General features: G+C 42.6%; 1 protein-coding gene across 9 annotated transcripts in view; it reads left to right on the forward strand.

The window, feature by feature from the left end:
• The window catches only part of MTCL1 (microtubule crosslinking factor 1), a 107,458-nt gene extending 88,660 nt beyond the window's left edge, over window positions 1-18,798 (forward strand). For 7 of the 9 annotated variants that reach the window (XM_061448782.1, XM_061448783.1, XM_061448785.1 and 4 more), the window contains 5 exons: window positions 166-420; window positions 4,477-4,782; window positions 7,554-7,585; window positions 9,206-10,760; window positions 17,540-18,798. In XM_061448782.1, the coding sequence (XP_061304766.1) occupies window positions 166-420; window positions 4,477-4,782; window positions 7,554-7,585; window positions 9,206-10,760; window positions 17,540-17,749 (2,358 nt within the window). In that variant the 3' untranslated portion in view covers window positions 17,750-18,798. Of the gene's footprint in view, window positions 1-165; window positions 421-4,476; window positions 4,783-7,553; window positions 7,586-9,205; window positions 10,761-14,252; window positions 14,311-17,539 lie in introns of all 9 variants that reach the window. The other 2 variants (XM_061448787.1, XM_061448790.1) reach the window with 1 other exon arrangement.
• The last annotated feature ends 1,111 nt before the right edge of the window (window positions 18,799-19,909 follow it).

A 19,909-nucleotide genomic window follows, 5' to 3' on the forward strand; every position in this document is an offset into this window, starting at 1 on the left:
ATTTTTCAAATTGAACATATTTGATCATTTATTGAGATCCTAAGATCTAATAATTGCCATAATTTTGCCATTATCTTCGTGGAGTTAGATCTTAAACTCATTGTCAGACACAGGCTTTTACTCCAGAAAGTTTAATGTTCTAGTAATGTTTTACTTCAATGCCAGCTGGAAGGGAAGAGTGAGAACACCTCAGGAGAAATGGGCCTCACTTCTGATGCAAAAGGAGCCTTCAAGAGGGAAAGAGAGGAGCACAAGAAGCTTCTGGCTGAGAGTCATGGTGTGGTGATGGACCTCCGCTGGCAAATCCAACACAATGAGAAGAACTGGAACAGGGAAAAGGTGGAGCTCCTGGACAGGCTTGATAGAGACCGGAGAGAATGGGAACGTCAAAAGAAGGAGCTGCTTAGGCGGATAGAGCAGGTAAGGAGTCATCTTGGGGTGAGGAATTGCTGGCTCCAAGCACATGGCACTGTACCATTACGACACTCAGGCCAAGGTCAAAAGACTATATTAAGAAGCAGCACAGGAAAGATTTTGGTTCCTTGGCTACATCAGTGTTTCTCATGCTAGAAAACAATTTACATACACAAGGGAGTAAAAGGGAAATGCTCATAATCCCTGTAAAAGACCACTTACGAGAAATCAACTCCAGGTTAAAGCCCATTTCCTGCCTCATTTCAATTACCCCAGACAGGCATGGTCGCATTGATTTATTCTGTTTGAAAGCTTTTATGCATCTCTCTGTGCTAAAGCACTCAATTCCATGTTCAGGGTTATTCAAGGTTTGATGTACAGCTTCCTGCCAAAAAAGTCTGTCAATTTGTGTATTAGCCACCAAAGACGCAGCTGCTGTAACTATTCAGTCTCAACTGAATTCTTTTTCTCTAGCAAAGGAACCCAGGGGTTAACATGAAGGCCGGACTGATCACAAGTAAATAGCTATCAATGCTAAATATTCAGAAAACACATCTGACCTTAGTTACATGAATGCTGTGCGCACCTTTGCTATCATTTGCAAATCTGATAACTGCATACCTGTCCCCTTGGTTTTTGTGCTTATCCAACATTCATCTGCTCAGCACTAGAGACAAATTATACCTAATAGAAATACTATCTATCTGGAAGCCATACAAAAAATAAAGAGTTTAATGAGGGAGAGCTAATACATCATTTCTGACTGAACATTGTTCAGCTCTGAGTCATGCATTCCAGGAAAAGTAAGAAAAACAACTGAAATCGTGGGTCCTCCATTAACTGAATACTTCCACTTCAGAAGTGGAACGGCACCAGATTTGTGCATGCTCTCTAGGGAGCCCTACACTTGGATAAAGCACAAAGTAGTTTCACAGGTTAAATTGATGAAAGCTCAGCGTAACTTCATGACCAGTTTTTTAAAAGGGTTCATTATCTGTGTCTCATGTTCCCATGCCTAGGCTGCTACAAGAAGCTGAAGAAAAGACACAAGGCTGTAAACATTATGAGTGCAAGACTTACCCTCGGTTTAAGCTATGGCTGTTAAACCCACAAAGAAGCACTCAGGAAAATCCTGTACTCTACAGATATTTCTAAAATCACTGCTGAAAGTGTAGGTCTGAATGGGCAGTGACCAATGTGAAGGTTTTCCAGATGAAGAAAGGCGATTTTGATCTTCTAGATTTAAAAATATCAATAAACAATATGCTGGATCTTTTAATTTCCTGTTTATCTGAGGGGGTTCATGTATACTTTATGCAGCTTTTTGAGCTACCCCTTATAATGCAGCCCGATAGTATGTCTCCAAAGATAAAACAACCAACACTAATGAGCTAGAAAGGCTTGTAGCAGAGCCCTTCATGCATGTTATTTGGTTTTCAGGGTTAAGTGCAGAAGGTGCCTAGTTCTCCATGGCTTGACTGGGCTGGTTTCAAACTGTTGATTTTCAGTGCATTCCTCATGCACAATGGAAATTAAATAACTCAGAAAATATCACAATATATGAAGAATGTGGACACAACTTTTCCTCCAGACAGTCACTGGTACCTCTTTGGATGTTAATGCTGCTGTTCCTATGAACCGTGGTTTTTATGTTACCTCTTCAGTGTACCCTCAATAGCTTGAGGGACTTAACCTGGTTAAAGATCGGTTTTTTCTCTTCCCTGGGAATGGGGCACATTGAAGGAAGCAACACAGAAATCCCTGTTAGTGTTACCTAGTCTTTAATCCTCTTTAAAGCTGACATAATGTCTCAGTGTCATCTTGGGAGAGCCTACAAAATAACTCTTAACTAGTCTAGTCCTGGAGCTGATTTCTTTTGTTACTATTCTGAAATCTCTAGGCTTCAACTATATATTTACTGTACAACAGAGTTGTACACAGAATTAGCAATAGATAGGGGAAATGAAAAATATTACATCAAGCTAATTTCAGAGGACTAGATGATCAGAAATAGCATTTGAAAGCTTGGCTACCTGCCTGCAGAACTTCATAACTCCATCTTTGCTTATAATCAAACATTTCCCTGTGTGACAGGAACCTTCCAAATATTTGCAGGCTTTTAGTTGAATATCCTCTCAGATTGCAGTTATGCCCTGCTTTATATGGAAACAATTAGTGTATCTCTGAAGTCCTTCTCCCCAGGGTTTTTCTGTGTGTATTCCATGTATGGCAATACATAAAGGATGAGGAGACTACACCAGTGTGTATGTTTGAAAAACAGAATCGAAGGGATAGCAGAAGCATGTGCCAAATTTCATACTAATGCTTTATGCCTGTCTGCTTTCACACAGCCCCTGAATAATACATGTATGATAAGAGGAAAGCTCACACCAATGTATAAAGTATATAAAATACTTTACTACTTTACCCTGGATGGTTATGGGAATACTGCCGGATATAAAAAACATGATGGCCTACTTTTTTCAGAGCTCAAAGTTGTGGGATTTTTTCTTTTTAATACACTGTCACTTTGTTTTCTCTTAGAGGATCTCCCTCCACTGTGCTCCTAAAGCTAATTCTGCACAGAGTGCTCTTGCAAATATTTAAACCTGCAAAATCACCTGCATGAAAAGTTGTGTGCTTAAAGGCATAAACACATGGACTCAGAATCATTATCACTCTTAAATGTATTTTCCTCTTCAATTCTCTTGTCCGCTGTCTGAAATCCAGAGAATGAGCTAGTATCTGTACTGTTTTCTCATAAAGGTTTCCAGATCCTTATCCTTATAGAATCTCTGAATATCTGGAGGGGCTTGCAATTAGAACTGTAAAAAGAAAACATGGGATGACTGTGCTTTGATTCTTGCCCATATGCTGGGGAATGGACCACAGGATCTCTTGAGCTGTACTTTCCAGCCTCTACCTATACAGGACACCTTAAATTAGCTCCTTTTAATAAAACTGTTTCAGATTTTGTATATCATCAGCAAAGCACTGAAGATGCATTCACCTGTTTGTAGACCTGAATCAAGCAAAAATCTCACTGATTTCAGCCTAAGGGCAAATTTAATCATTTGGGACCTAAAATGTTACAACCTACATTAGTCAATACAACGTATATTTATTTTCTCAAACACATGCAACAAGATTAAAATAATATGTTTTGTAGATTCTCAGTCTCCAGGGTCTTAGGGAATGAGTTGCATTTGCAGGTTATTCTCATTAATTTTAGCATGCTGCTCCAGCAAAACATCACAGTTGCTTATCCGATTCCTGCTGTCATTCATCTATCTTGTATTTACAATTAAAGGAGAAGTTGACTACATAATCTAATTTTCAGATTGGCAATTTCACTAGTGGTTCACCTTCTCTTCACACAGCTTTTGCAAAGTGTGGATTTAATAGCTTTGATGGCCCTTCTATAAATATGCATTTATTTTAAACATGCTTTGCATGCCTAATTCATTCTTTTGAGAGTGCTGTTCTGTACAAGTAGTCAGCTTTCCAGACATGCATTAGGATTAGACCATTTATTATAAAAAGCCTTTGTCTTCTGTTAAGTGGAATTTTCCACTTCTGGAAACAAGTGATATACATAAAAGTGCAACTTTTGTAGTGCTGACAAGAAGAAAAATTGATTTGTTTTGATGAGACTCCAAGTTATTTACCCTCCTTGAGCTTCTACTTTGTAGTGCTTTAGGATCTCATATGAAGATTGCTTTTAAATAACAATCAATGTTGATTCAGAATACAAACAGATGCATTGCTTTGTGTATATGTACACAGTGTGTATATATGTATACATATATGTGTAAACAAGCAAAATTATACATATACACATTTAATCACGCAAAATCCCATGAGTAATAACATCAAAGTCCTAGAGACATCCCTCTTTGCAGAAGGACCAGTACATCAAAGCCAGCATCCTTGGATCCAGGTGGTGATCTCGTGGTGCCTCCCCAGGGCACGTGTGCCTCGCTCCTGGGGAAGGATGAGTTCTGCAGAATGCCATGCACTACCTAAGTAATTGCTGTTCTTTTCAATTTGTCTTGTCTCCAGCTTCAGAAAGAAGTGAGCCCGAGAAGAGGAGGTGGTTTTCTGTGTGACCAGAAGGAGAGTAACCTTCGTCCATTTACAACCCAGGGGAACCTTCACGTGCCTCGAACAATGGGGTCAAGATCCTACTCTGATTCAGATGCCATTCAGTTTGAGGATCGGTCTCTGTCTAAGCTGAAGGAGAGCGATAGGTGCAGTGCCACGGAAAACCTGTTTTTGGAATCGCTGTCTCTTGATTCTCCCGATGCATCTGATGAGCCCCGGCTTCGGCAGCTGGAGCGAGAGAAATTCTTGACCGGGTTAACGGAAGTATGCGCTCTTCTACCTTTTATCAAGCCAGTGTATTCTCTCTTATGTCAGAATTGGTACAGCATCCCTGCTGTAGGAAGTGAGATGCTATGTCACAGGCAGTGCTTACAGTTACCCATTAGTGAATTTGGAATGGACAAGGTTCCTTGTTATGAGCTGATTGGACCAGTGTCAATCACCTGTAAAACTAGGAGTCAGCCTAGAGGTCCCAAAGATTACCTCACCTTCTGGCCATACATACTATGCATAACTGAATTTGGCACAACATACTGGTTTAGAAGGTCTTAAATCTCTTCCAGATACACCTATACGAAGGAACATAGGCTGTATTTTGTTAGTAAAGCAGTAAGTGCTGTAGAGAGGCACTTCTGGTTTTTCTGTTGTGGTTGCCTTCTAAATAGATTAGCTTGAGTAAGTGAGATGAGACGTTAAATAAATAAAGTTTTTCTTCATCAGCAAAGTACCTACCCTGAGATCGCACCAGAAAGCTGTAAAGATGTAAAATACAGTGCTAAGTGATGCCATTGGGACATAGTGAATGTAGTCTGTGCCCTGCTGAAATCTGCGCCACCACAGGCTTGCTTTCACTGGTTTCAGGTCTTCACAGTTTTATATTGTTCCTGAATGAAACCCAGGGTCCCCACTTCCATACACTGGCACAAAGTAACCTGTGAACTGGCATATGATATTAGTGGCACTGAGAGTGTTCACACTAATCACAACTGTACACTCTGAGGGTTCCTGTGAAATTTAGAACATATTACAACTTAAAAACACTAATATTTCACTTATTTTCTATTGTTCCTTGAATGCTAGCAGCTGTTACAGAATGAGAAGCACTTGGAGACTGACAGGAGTTAAAGTTAGCAAGAAGGCAGCAGGTTGCTTGATGCAGGTTTTGAGTATTTTCTTTTTGCCTGAAAATTCAGATTGGTGCACGTGGGTTACACATTCAGCTTGTGCTCTGAGCATGTGAATGGAGGTATTGAGTGTACTCATTATAGCGAGGAGGGAAGCCAAAGCTTCCCAGTCAGAGATGTACCTGTGTGTTCTGGCTTAAAAATTTGACCAGTCTGGAAAAGAGTTTGTCAACAAGTCAGATTTCAAGCTTCCTGCCCAATCAGGTTCACTGGTGTGCCTTAACCTGGGAAAATTTGATGCAAGCATTTCTTTGAGGTGTATAACATTGTTACTCTGCTAAAGGTTTGTGAAACCAAGTTTTCTTGAGAGGAAGAAGAGGAAAAAGATTAAGAGAAGCAAGAAGCGTGACCACCCTTCTTACATTTTAAGTAGCTGTAGGTTGCTGGGTGTTCCAGTTAGATTTTCCTCCCTCAGTGCCAAAAACGTACAGATAGCAGTGTGGGATCCTATATTCCTTATTTCTTAGCTCTTATTTCATACATGTCCAGTGCTCAGTGAAGAATGTTGGTACCAGTGTCAGGGATATATGTTTTGTATTTAACTTTGATTGCTGTTTCTTCCCTTCAAATTCAGTCCGATATTTAAGAAGGGAGATCTCTCTCCCCCTTTCTGTTTTTGAGATGTTACTGCCATTAACAAAAGTGTTGGCAGCAAATTTTGGTCATTGGTGATATTTGCATAGCTTCATTCCTTCAAAGCATGCTTTAGTGAAACCTCAGCAAAGTCATTTTCCCTCAGAGGGTTTGCTGAAGCAAGACTGATTGGAGTTTAATGAATAGCTTAACTGAGGATACACAGGGGCAATAGCAGCCTTCTGACTGTTCCTCTTCGCAGTATTTTTTTCGTGGTAGTAACTGCAGTAGAAGCAATCCAGCCTTCAGCCTGATTCTCCATTCAGTCAGATCAGATTTACTCTGCAGTAACTCCACTGAAGCCACCAGCATTATTCCAGACTTACACCAGAGTGAATACAAGGAGTATTGATTTACTGCTATTTTTACCTGTGACTGAATAAATACCATGAAGGTATCTGCTGAGTTAAGCAGTGTGATTTTGAATAGTCACAATTTGAAATACACTTGTGTGTATTTGATAATGTTCCTGATTTCATGAGTACTAACACTCTTTTTTTTTCCGATCATAGTTTGTATGCCCTATAGTTTATTAGAAACATAAGCAAACAGTTAAATGATAACTGTAGAGCAATTGCTTCACAAGTATGTATTAAAAAAAAACAACAACTCATTATGGGAATTGTCACAGGGAAATAATTGCCATAAAAATATCTTAATGTTGTTAGCAAGCTGTAGGTATTCCCCCATGAAACAAGTAAGTCTTCCCGCACATTTAATGTAGCTAGCTTAATGAGTTTTGACTGGTGCCATTTGTTAGTTCCTAGAGAATATATAATGGAATCTTATGTCAAAGGACCCTGGTTTATCTCTTACTTCAGCACAGTCTCTGGCATAAAGCAGATTACCTTCAGAGAACAAATTCAGTCACAAATATATGGTCCAAGCCAATATATTGTACATGGAGAAAAAAGCCATTTGCAGCTTACCTCCATTTGTGATTGCACAGGACTAGAACAGTTCAAGGCTGTTGTAGATTTGGGATACAGGTTTTCCTGTGCAGTCTGTGGTTGCGATGGGATTGTCCATTCCTGTGTACATAGGGGAAAATACTCCCACTGGCAATTTAAGATTCCTTATCAGAAGAAAAATCAGGCACTTTTTAGAGACAAACATACCTGGTACAACTAATGGGAAATGAATGACAAAATTCCCACAAGCTGATGCCACCAACAGGTTCAGAAATAACTTGTCCTGTCTGTTTTTGGTTTTCTTCAGGAGGAAGAAACACACAAAGGAAATCTTCAAAGGTGAGTAAAACTTGCAGGGAAAAACCCAGCAAATGCTCAGCTCCCAGAGCTATAGCTCTCTGGTGCCCAAACCACAGATCTGGGGCACAGCCATGCCACTTCCTAAGTAGCCTATGATCCAGATTAATAGATTTACCCAGGGATTAAGTTGTCTCAATATGCTTCTGTTCTACTCTGATTAATTTGGACCACATTCAGTTGTGTAGCACAATGATCAAACTGTATGAAAGTGCATAAAGCTGCAGCTTACACTGAAGGCTAAACCTACCTTAGCAAGTACTGTGAGGGTGGCGAGGCACTGGTACAAACTGCCCAAGGAAGCGGTGAATGCTGTATCTCTGGCCGTGTTCAAGGCCAGGTTGGATGAAGTCTTGGGTAACGCTGGGTTTAGTGTGTGGTGTCCCTGTCCATGGCAGGGGAGTTGAAACTGGGTGATCTTAAGGTCCTTTCCAACCTGAACTATGATTCTGTGATTCTGTGAAATAGTTCAGACCTGCAGTCATCAATACATAGAGGAATACAGTTAGTGCTGAGGACTTGACATACCCCTGCATGTCAGGGATATTTTGGTTTGGACTAGTTCTGGTATCATCCCACCATCCCATCTGGCCTAATACCCACCTAAGCCTAGTGCATTACTTGTGCTTCCCAGCTCACTTTCATCTCAAAGGAACCCAGCCCATTCTCTCTGAATTACCTTCTGATGCAAACCAGAGCATCTGAACAGGAGATCCACTTCAAAACCGCATTCCTGGTCTCACCTAAAAGTCCTTAACGTTGATGCACCCTGACTGCAGCTGGTGCTCTTGATTAAAAACTCAGCGTTATTTTACTGTATCCTCTGGATCACTGATATTTTAAAACCACTGCTTGCTGAAACCTCACCCAGCTTGAGTTACCTCATTGAGCTGAATCTCATAACTACACTTACTTGCACTTTTAAGTAGTCTCATTCAGAAAGATGCCTTTTTGTTATTTTTGCTTAAAACAAAGCAGTAGGACAGCTCAGCTGAATGCTTGTGATTTGTACAAACTAGCAAAATGCAGGAAAGCCAAAAATCCAGGGTTATCACACAGCAATTCCCTTTGGTTGAATTTTAGCACAAGTGCAGCTCACCAAACCAGTTCAATGTAACAGCATCTAGGCTGCATGTCCCACATCGCTACGCACCAGCTATGCAGCCTGGGCAACCTCAGGAATGGGGCTGGATTTGCTGATTTCCCAGCAAGTCAGAAAAACTCCACGCTTGCTTTGAAAAGCATTCCTCATACTGTCACAAATGCTCATTTTCTGTGAATGATGTATTTCTGAAATCCTGCTCCCGTATTTTTACTGCTGCCATATTTCAGGCATTTGCCAAGCAGTAATCCATGAGAAAGCAGTAAATTAAGACCTATTAATAACCCATTTGGTACTCTTAATGACACATCAGGAATGCTTGAATTTCACAGCTATTTTAAGGGTAATAAAAGGGAACTTTAGTGAAAGAGACAGCTAATGTGGTTGTTATTGTAAGCAGATAGTGTAAGTTGGGTTTTCTGGGTTAGTTTACTGCTGAAAATATATCACTCTGTGAGTTTCCAAGCCTACGAGTGACACTCTCGTGTTCTCCTCTCCAGGGCGATGTCCGTTTCTTCCATGTCAGAATTTCAGCGCCTGATGGATATTTCTCCATTCCTCCCAGACAAAAACTTGCCTTCATCCAGCAGCAAAGATGACCTAACCCCTCCCTTGTCTCCTGATGATTTGAAATACATCGAGGAGTTCAACAAAAACTGGGATTACAGTAACACTAGGAACCATGGTGGGGCCAGCGAGAAGCCTGCAGATGGCTGGGCAGAAAGGACAGAAATTGGGAAAGCTGGGGGCGATCCTGCTTCAGATTCTTTCCAGGCATCATCATGGTACCTCACCACCAGTGTCACTATGACGACTAACACCATGACCAGCCCGGAGCACTGCCAGAAGCAGCCAACGAGGAGTCACGGTGTAACTGAAAAAATGGGAGTTCGGGTCTTTCACAGCCCACCGGTTGTCCGTAGGTTTGATAACTCAGTGATAACTGGCAGTGAAGGGAAAAACCAGGCTGAGCCAGACTTCCTGTTTTCTGTGACCAAAGCTATGGGGAATGTAGCTGAGACAAAAGGTGCTTCCTCAGATATGTTTGGAAGATGGTCTTGTGACCTGGCCAAACATCATAAGGATTTTCTGGAGAGTGGTCTTCATCCCATTGAACGTCCTATTTGCACTACTGTGGGCTTTGCCTCGCCCTTGCACAACTTGGAGATGTCCAAAAATATGAGTGATGACATGAAGGAGGTCGCTTTCTCTGTCCGAAATGCAATACGCTCTAATTCAACAGAGCCTCAGTTTAAGGACACTGCGTGTCAAACCAACGGTATGAGAACGACAGGGACGCAGACCACCCAGACCATCAGTGTTGGCTTGCAGACAGAAACACTGCGCAGTATCACCAGCAGTCCACACAAGTGTCTGACACCAAAGGGGGGGTCCACACCTGTCTCTTCACCATCCAGAAGCCTAAGAAGCAGGCAAGTGACCCCCGTCATTGAAAAGGTCCAGGCTAAGTTTGAACGCACATGCTGCTCCCCCAAATATGGCTCTCCAAAGCTGCAAAGAAAAATCCTTCCCAAATCAGACCAGCCAAATAACCGGACTTTGCCTGGCACACCTCAGAAAGGATTCAGTGAGTCCGCTTGGGCTAGATCAACTACTACAAGGGAGAGTCCTGTCCACACCACTATCAACGATGGCCTCTCCAGTTTGTTCAACATTATTGACCATAGCCCCATCTTTCATGAGACCTTCCAAAAATGCCCCAGGTCTAGCAGCCGGTCCAGGTCAGCAGAACCCAGACCGGAACTGGGCCCAGTGCAGGAGCCATGTACAAATGCCCGTGGCAGATCACCCAGTCCTCTCCGGCTGGGGACAGAGACGCAAAAGGAAGAAGGGACTGAGGTGACAAGTATCAGACAGGACTTATCTGCTCCTCCAGGGTACACACTTACAGAAAATGCTGCCAGGATCTTGAATAAGAAACTTTTGGAGCATGCCTTAAAGGAAGAGAGAAGGCTACCTTCACACAGCCCACCAAATCTTAGCAATGACAACAGCACAGGAGAAATTGTCAAAGTAGATCCAGGGTCCATAGAGGTAATGAGTTTGTTTGTTTTTCCTCCTATAGCTAAATGCACTCTTCTTTGAACAAATGCACGATGAGATCTCTTGCAGTCCTAGTAAGTATTTACAATGAATATCCTAGTCCTGTTGTGGTACCACCAGCGAGTTGCAGTCTTGAAACTATCGGATTAGTCACTGAAGAACTCATTAAAGAATTGAGTTTCTATCTTGACAGCTTATCGGGCTTGAAAGCATCAGAAGAGCTTTATCCTTTATAGGATAAAGATGACTTTACAGGATAGAAATGGTTCTCCCCTGAATGACTGGGTTAAGGGGTTTCTGTCATACCACATGTTAACAGATGCTCTAGGGACTCCAGGTTTGAGTAAGTTTCTCTTTTATGGAAGGGTAGACTCTTCTACACAAGAATGGGTGTTTACAGGTGTGTGTGAAAAGGTTTCTTCAGTACCCTGAAGGGCTTTCAGCATACCTTTTCTGGATGTATCTGATGAAGTTTGGCTTGGGTCTGAGAATGTGATTAAATGGCATGACGTTTGGTACTGCCTGTTGCTGCCTCACGAAAATAAGAAAAAGAATATATAATCAACTAGTCTAAGCGCATACGTACTTAGTGTTTAAGAACTCTTTATTGATATTTTGCTTTCAAGAGTATAGCAGTCATCACCTGTCTCAGCAACTATATGTAGGTATTGGGGGTCAGAGTCTCAGGTGCAGTAACGTGCTAGAGCAATCAAGGTGCAATGATGGACTAAAGCTTTCGTTATCAGTGTCTAAGCCTCCTGTTTCTGTGCCCATGAGGGTGTTGCCCTGAGGAGGCCCTCAGAAGCTGAATTATGCCCAGCTCTTACCAGCACATGTTGCCTTTCTGGTACAGCACTGCAATGGCACGTGCCTACCTGGTCGGTGATACTCCCCAGGTCAGGGGCAGAAGCCCTTCATCCTCTCTGCTCCATGCTGCCCCTTTAGCATCCTGATGGTTTGGTGGGCCCTGACCACAGGTCAGCAGCTCTTACTTGACCTCTGCACACCCCAGGCATTCCACCTTGGCCTCAGTGGGCTGCCTCCTACCACTCCTGCCTTAAGATAGCCTTAAGGGAAGGTTCAAACCCCAGTTTCTAACTCAACATTTGGCTTGAAGGACCTTGTGGGCACCTGAATGCTGAGACTTTTGGTCTGCAGTTTGTCTTGCACTAGTGGGGGCGGTTCTCAATAGGCAGTCGGTTCCTCTTTTGTAGGCTCTGCTCAGAGGACCTGATCTTTTTTAGCCAACAGAGAATCCAAAGCTGAGGTTATATTCCTTATATGCAGTTTAAACAGATAGAAATAGGGGAGTTTGTACATAAAAAAAGAAACCACATGCACATAAATAACAGTGAATGAAAGTGGTCTTTATGCATAAACCTCAGAGTGAATAAAAGTGGAAAGCAGCCTCATTTGTTTGACTCTTTCTAGCTACCTCTTCATTTTGTCCTTAAATACTGGGAATGCAATACTGGTCCTTGTTAGAAAGTGTGTTGTACTCTTACAGGTTCAACTCTGCTTTGCCTTCAAGGCATCCCTGAAAAGTCTTGATTTCCTCCTGCATCTTTTAAATGGCTCAGCAGATTTCAAGTGCAGGTAAAGAGATGCCATCCCACATCATCACAAATCACTGCTGGCAAAGTACAACTAGCATCAGTACCTGAGTTTGATGCCTGGAGAGGTATGGGTCAATGCTGTTTAGCTAAAACTCATTGACCATCAACCTGGCAGAAAATTGCTCTTCTTTATGAATTATCAATATCTTTTGCCTAATTTTGTGAGTTCCAAGCCTCAGAGCTGAGACTTGTTTTTCCTTGCAACTCTTACTTGGTTGTTATGATCTTTGGATGGTACTGTCATTTTTCAGGAACACGCATTGAAAAGGAAGGTGTTGGGCATTCACAGAGGAGTTTAGCTTTCCCTCAGTGAAGTGATGCTCTGCAAGATGTACTTAATGGAGCATGGGTTTGCTGCTGAAAAGAAAACCACAAAAAAGTTTCAGTTCTGCAGATGCCTGCGGTTATTTATGGATTACACTGACCACACAAATTACACTTTGTACAAATTCCACTTAGCACATTTTGTACAAAGCCAGGCACAGCAGTTCAGCAAATGATGATCTTGGAGGAGGCAGGCTGTGCTTGGGGCAGCCTCATGTCAGCGCTGCCCCTGCCACCCTCCCATAGATCCCTGCTCTGCTCCCCCCTCACCTGTGGTTTCTGGCCAAGACAAGCACCTTCTTACCACCAAACGCCTTCTTGGTTTTGCATGGCGTGGTATATTAATGACTTTTAGACTTGCATGGAGCATCTGTTGGTGGCTTTTCTTTAATTTGACCTTCTGAGTGGTTTAGTTACATAATTTCCTCTTATATTCCTGCTGCAAATAAGAAATCTAGTTCATATATATATTTATATGCTTACATACATATATACGTGTGCAAGTGAATGTATATGCATACATGGTAGTAATAACTTTGTATTTTCTAAGTTGCCCAAAGCTGCTTACAAGCAAATTCATATCCACCCAGTGTAGCCTACTAGTGTCTTATCCTACTGACTAAAGCACTATCTTGCTTGCATATCATGGGATTAATAAATATTACTATTAAATATGCAGCACAGCATTACCCAACTAATGGCATAAGAGCTGTATGGACATTTTTTCTCCCATTGACTATCAAGGCTGTAAATCATGGAGGTTACACAAAAGTCCTGGAAGTGGGTCAGACTCACTTCTAGAGTCAGCACTGTGCAAGGACCATCCACACAGACAGCTGCTACATCCTCTACTCGCTGGGGCAGAGCAATTGCCACACACTTGCCACTGAACCATTCAGCATGGGAGGGGGAATGTTAAAAAGAAGGCAAGGCGTTGCCAGACTTAAAGGGCTTTTGATTTAGTTTTAGTCTCCCATCCAGCATCACTGTTAAATAGGAGCAAGGGAGAAGGGTGAAGCAAAGGACTCATGAAACCTGAGCAACATAGGCATGAGCAGGGTGAGGAACATGAGCAACATAAAATATTGGTCACCTTTTCGCTTGTTAAAGATTTCCAAAACAGAAATTCTCTCTTGAAATCAAACAAAGGGGGACAAAAAATATAGCTTTATTCCTCTTTCATAGAAATGTGGTTTTTCCCTAGCCCTACCAAGGTTGGCAAAATATATCAGATGTGTTTCGCTGCTGAATAGAAATGTTTGGTTTGTTTGATGCTGTGTCCACTTCTGAGACTGTGCTAGGATTGTAAAAGGTTGGTTTGTTTGCTTCCTTCCTTTCTAAATCTTTTTCTGGTAGTGGCTTGTCTTTTATCTTTGATTATTAGTTTCCCTGTGATAACAGTGGTAACATGATCTGAATGGGGAGTAACATCTGGAGACTTCTTCCTTGCTGACATGAAATCTTCACTTTAAAAACATAATTGATTAAACCAGTTCTTTCCAACCTACTTGCTTTCTTTTTCTTTTCTGTCTGTTCTGTCCAGAACCAAACTGTCTTATTAACTGCCCCCTGGGGACTCTAACCCTGCCTGCCTCACTGCTGTAAGTCCTTTCTACCTTGTTTCCAGAGCTTTCCAAGAGCGGTCTTTTTTGAACATTTCTGTTAACAAAGGGAAATAAATGATCACAGCTTCAGAGATATCAGCATGCTCCCAACATCTCTGTGGGGTCCTTCGGATGCAACAATCAGGAAGCACTCAGGATAGGAGCCCGTCCGCTGTCTCCTGTGGCAGCACGGGCTGTAAAAAGGTCACACTTTAGTCAAACTTTGTCCTGTTGGGTTTTTTTGTTAAACTTTAAAAAATTGGCAAAATTTGAGACCAACATAAAGCTATGCAAAAACATTGTGGGGGAGGGGATTCAGATTTATAGGAAACTTCACAAAATCACAGCATCATAGTATAGTTTGGGTTGGAAGGGACCTTCAAAGGTCATCTAGTTCCAACCCCCTGCAATGGGCAGGGACATCTTTCACTAGATCAGGTTGCCCAGAACCACATCCGGCCTGGCCTCGAGTGTCTCCAGGGATGGTGATTTTTATTACTGTTCTGTCTACACATACATAGCACTGCTCAGGGCTCCTGACTGCCCTGGGGTGCATTCCCTCCAGCCATGGCTACAGCAGCAGGTGGAGGAGGCTGAGGAGGGGACTCCAGCACCAACCCATGGCTGAAGGCCACCTTTGCTCATTAAGCTGTTCTCGGCCCAGTTTTGGCTGTTGGCTGGGGATGCTGCAGCAGAGGAAGGGAAGAAGCTTTGCAGACATGAGCTGTGAGCATCCACTCCACCTCAGAGCCAGAAAACTCTTTTGTTTATTTATTAATACAGGCATAGCCATGGTGGCTGACAGCCTGGGTCAGGAAATAGCTAGAAACTAAAGCTGAAATCATCTTTCCCATTTTCAGTGGCCAGGCTCGGAAGTGCTGCCTGTCCACCCACACCCCCCAGCAACCACCAAAATAAATTACTCACAGGACATTAATGTTTTTAAAAACATTTGTAGCTATGACAGCTATATGTGGTAAGTGATGAGGAGCTTTCACAGACCATTCCGGACATTTTCCTTCTCATGGTTGGATTTCCATAGCAGAGGAAGCCATGCTGCAGGTGGAGGTGATGGACTTTTAGCAGCCAGCACATTATAAGAATTACGCTGGCAGTCACTTGTTGTCCCTGGAGCAACATCCATCACCAGCACAGCCTTGTGTTGTGCTGGGCATGTGTGCATCACAGATAAGATGAGCTTAACCCTGCCATTCAGTAAAAGCTGACCAATATCTGCAGGCGTGCTGAAGAGAGGCTTTTGAACTGAGAGGCAGCAGTGAAAATAAATTTTGTTATCTCCATGCTAACTCTCAATTACTGCTATGAAACTAGGATAAAGCAGCCAGAAGCAAACAGGGCTATAGAGATACCATTTTAAGCCACTGTTTAGCAGAAAGAAGCTAAGACAAAACCCATAAATCCCATAGCCTCAATTCACCATGTTGCACTGCCTGTGTGTGTTGCTGTGCATATGGATTTCTCTTAACAAATCTGAGTCTAGTGACAGCTTTCACAGACCATATGTTGCCCCAGGCACAATGGGATAAGGTGAAGTAAGGACACAGAGTCACTCTTCTTGTTAGCACAGATTTATATTTCAGCCTCACTGTTGTTTTAGCAAAAGATGTTGTGAAGTTTATGATGCAGAGATGGGGCAGTGCAGGCCTAAGCTCTGTAGTCCCCTGACCAGCTTCTGCAGTGGCTCACTGGTCTTGTTCTCTGCAAGTAGCAAGGGCAGATGAGCACAAGCTCTGGCTCAAGCAGCATTGTGCGACTGTAGATCACCCTGTTGGCTGCGTACTGGCCAAAGGCACCAAAGTTCACCCTTCGCAGAGGCTTCCGCAAGTCTGACAATACCCTCTATCCAAAAACTATGCATGCACAAGCTCCATTTCCCATACCTCAGCTCCGTGCCTTCAAAACTGATCTTCCTGTCATGTAGCATTCATGTTTGGTCCTCCCACTGCAACGGAAAAGTTCAATGGTGTATCACCTTGTTTGTTCACTGCCAATCACATCATGTTACCTACTCCAGTATTCTCCATCCCTAGTCACATTTCTCCTTCTCCATGGGAAATAGTGCACTGGATCCTTTCCTTCCTCTCAGATTGTTCTACTGCTGCCTTGGTTTCCCTGTGCTTTACCTGTGCCGAGCTTTTCCTTTGCATTGTGTCGTTTCTGGTCTGTGTCTTCATTTATCACTAGTCTGCATTCTGACTTTGAAACTTGTTTTTATTGCACTCTCCTGTCTTCCCAATGACTGCTCCTCAATGTACACCTTTCTATACATTGACAAACTCCTCTGATTTGCTTTTATAAATTACAAAATACACAGAGAAATACAGAAGGTTGGCTTTGGCACTACAAGACAGACTTGCTCCCACAATCACTCATCCTGATGTAAGGAGCATTCTGAGCAAGGCAGGAAGCCTAGCTGTGCAAAGAGCAAAATCCATAAATACTAGAGGCAATTACCGACTTAGTGCCAGACAGAAAAATGTCAACTGCAGATTGCTTCTAATCACAAAGGCAGGCTAACCGAGCCTGAGCAGTGGAAAGTTGGTGTAGGAATGAAATTTCCATTTTCTTCCATTTCTATGAATGTCATCTTTAACATACAGTACCACTGAATCCCGTAATTCAGGCTTCAGCAGCTGGCAGTAACAAGTGATGTTCCAGGAGATGTAACCTGTAGGTAAGCCTCATCTTTAATCCATTTGGAGATCATAAGTAGTCCTGTAGTCATTATTCTGCTGCCAAGAACTCTTTCCTGCTTGTCAGTCTGAACTCTGAAGCAATGAAGCAGACAAAAGGAGTCAGTGGTTGATTTTCAACCCACTTGCAAATGCCAAACCTGGCCCTTTTATGCCTGGTCAACATTTAGATCAATGTGATGAACAGTGGATTTTCCTGAATTATCATGCAAATGTATTTTTCATCTCTTCTCTTTCAAGCACAAGGAGAATTAGCAAATGGAGGTTTGTCAGCTGCTCCAACTCATCCCAGACCTCTTTCTTTCATTCTCTCCTTACCTGTTCCATAAATCACGGACATTCATGCAGACCCCTGGAGCCCACACACAGCCAGGTGTTCGCTGCTTGCTTTTGTCCCACAACATGACAGATGCTTAGCTTTAGTTTTAATTTCTTGTTTCCTAATTCTTTGCGCATCCAGATGGCCTCTAATGCAAGTCACTAACCGCTGTTTTGCTCTTTTGGCTGCCAAGGAACTACCTTGTTCTGCACTAGCCCCGTCCCTCCAACCCTGCTTCTCCCGGCCAGAGAGACCAGCGAACCGGCGCCCACCGTCGCGATGGGCTTCACATTCCCCTACTGCCTCACAGTCGCAGTCCACCGGAGACCTGACTTCCTCGGAGGAGAGCGGAAGCAAGGAGCCTCTGGCAGAGACCCCCAGCCAGGGAGGTGAGCCGGCCTGACTCCACATGGGAATAGGGAGGGCTGCGACTCGCCTCCACCAGGTCGCCCGCCAGCCGTCTCTGCCGCCAAGGAGAGAGGTCTGCTTGGAGAGGTCAAAGAATGTTCTCAGATGCAGCTGCTGAATGTCCGACCTGGGAAATAGAGGTGTTTCTAGAATGAAACAGTTAATGTGCCTGTAATAACTTAATTTTTTTCATAGCTGAGAAAACTATTTTTGTCTCCATCTTTTCTACATACAGTATATTAACAAAAAAAAAGAAAAAAAGGGGGGGGTAAAAATGATTTAAAGTAAGATTTAAAATAAAATGTAAATTAAGGTTTAAGGGAATTTGAATACGTGCTCGCGCTCTCTCCAAATACTGACTGCCTTTTGGTTATATTTGCACTGTTACGTTTTCAGTTTTGGTTTGGGATTCTTTGGGTTTGTTTTTTTATTTTATTATTTTTTTTCATGTAAAACTAGGGTCTTAAGTTAATTTTATTGTATTTTAATGTCAGTGTTATTGGTTTTTAAAAGTAAGGTTCTTAAAGATGCTTCAACTCTCTGAAGTGATACCTTTTAAGTAGTGAAGAAAGCCATTAAGCTCGTTCACTAGACTTGTATTAACTGAGATGGAGGGGAATACAGGTAAACACAAGAAAAAGTGTAAAAAAGGAAAAAAAAAGAATGCCTCAGAAAGTCTTATGGAGTTAGCTGTAAGATACACCTACAATACTTGACTTGCATGCCTCTGGGTCCTCGCACTTTAGTGCATGTACATACTGCTACTGTACCATCACATAAATGTGAGTCAACCTGTTTCACTGTAATATTGTTGTGAATTTACCCGTACTGTACTTTTATTGTTGGTATTCTTGCATTGACTATACAAAAAGAGTTTTTAAATTATTGTTAGCAGTGCAACTGGCAATGGACAGTGTTTACTGAGAACTTCCTTCGTTTTGGGAAAACCGTGGAGATCTCTGGGCATCCTAAATTGTGACTGGTCTTGTTTAAGAGTCTGTTGGAGACCATTTGAAGTGGAAATAAAACCCTCAGTATTTACAAGCTGCTTGAGTGCTTTATGATGGTTTTTTGTGATGGTACTTCGCAGTTTCATTTACCTGGGGCAGGAGAGCCCCAGACTCCTCCTTTAAGGGAAGAAAAATGCTTCATTATATGAGATAAATAATGGTAATGCCAAGTATTGTGCTGTGCTCCACACACTCCTGTGAGCACTGGATGAGGCCACAGGAAGGTTTCTAAATTCCCTCACTGAACTCTACAAAACAGATGTTCACACAGATACTGGGACCCATCTTCTCAGTTCCTCTGAGGCTGTTGCTTTCAGTCATTCATAGGAGTGAAAACCGGCCAGCTAAACACGATAACAAAAGTATGACGTTTCCAGTGTTGATTCAAGCTTACGTCTTATCTGTATTGCACACAGAGACCAATAAAACCAGGGCTTTTGTGAAACAGGTGGCTAACACTGAGAAGTAAATGCGGCTGAGAATTCATGCACTTCCGAGAAGTGGAAGCCTCTCAAGCTACTTTGCCTGAGACCATCTGTTTGGCCACATGCTTTCTCTGGGAGCCCCAGAACTGCTCTGACTAGTTATCCCATCACTGAACTGGCTCATTCCTGTTCAATTTCCTCTGCTGAGGCTTTCAGAGGTTTTTCTGTTGAAGTGCACCATCTGGGATCCCTAGAATCCTTCCTGGTTAGCTCTGTCAAGAGATAAGCCACTCACATCCTGTCCTGCTGTGTTGTGGCCAGCTTTCTAGGAACTTTAATTCAGCTGTTGGATGAGAACAAACTCCCTAGCTCCCAAATAACAGCCAGTTGAGGTCTGATTTCTCTTGTATCAGTTAGGGCCGTGGCTATTAACCCAGTGTCAAAATGTTCACCTGTAGGTGACAGGTTGCCCAGAGAATTTGTGGCTGCCCCATCCTTGGCCATGCTCAAGGCCAGGCTGGATGGGTCTTAGAGCAACCTGGTCTAGTGGAAGGTGTCCCTGCCCATGGCAGGGGTTGGAACTGGATGATCTTGAAGGTTCCTTCCAACCTAAACCCAAAAGCTGGATTGGACTTTTTAATGATGCAAAAAAAATCCAGGTGACTGATTTGTAACTTTGCTGCCTGGAAATGGTATTTGCCTTTCAAATCAAGGATACAC

This window comes from Pezoporus flaviventris, unplaced genomic scaffold, assembly GCF_033815535.1.
Source record: "Pezoporus flaviventris isolate CSIRO_AGI_PZ_B2104156 unplaced genomic scaffold, CSIRO_AGI_Pfla_v1 ptg000007l, whole genome shotgun sequence".
NCBI classification, from domain to species: Eukaryota; Metazoa; Chordata; class Aves; order Psittaciformes; family Psittacidae; genus Pezoporus; species Pezoporus flaviventris.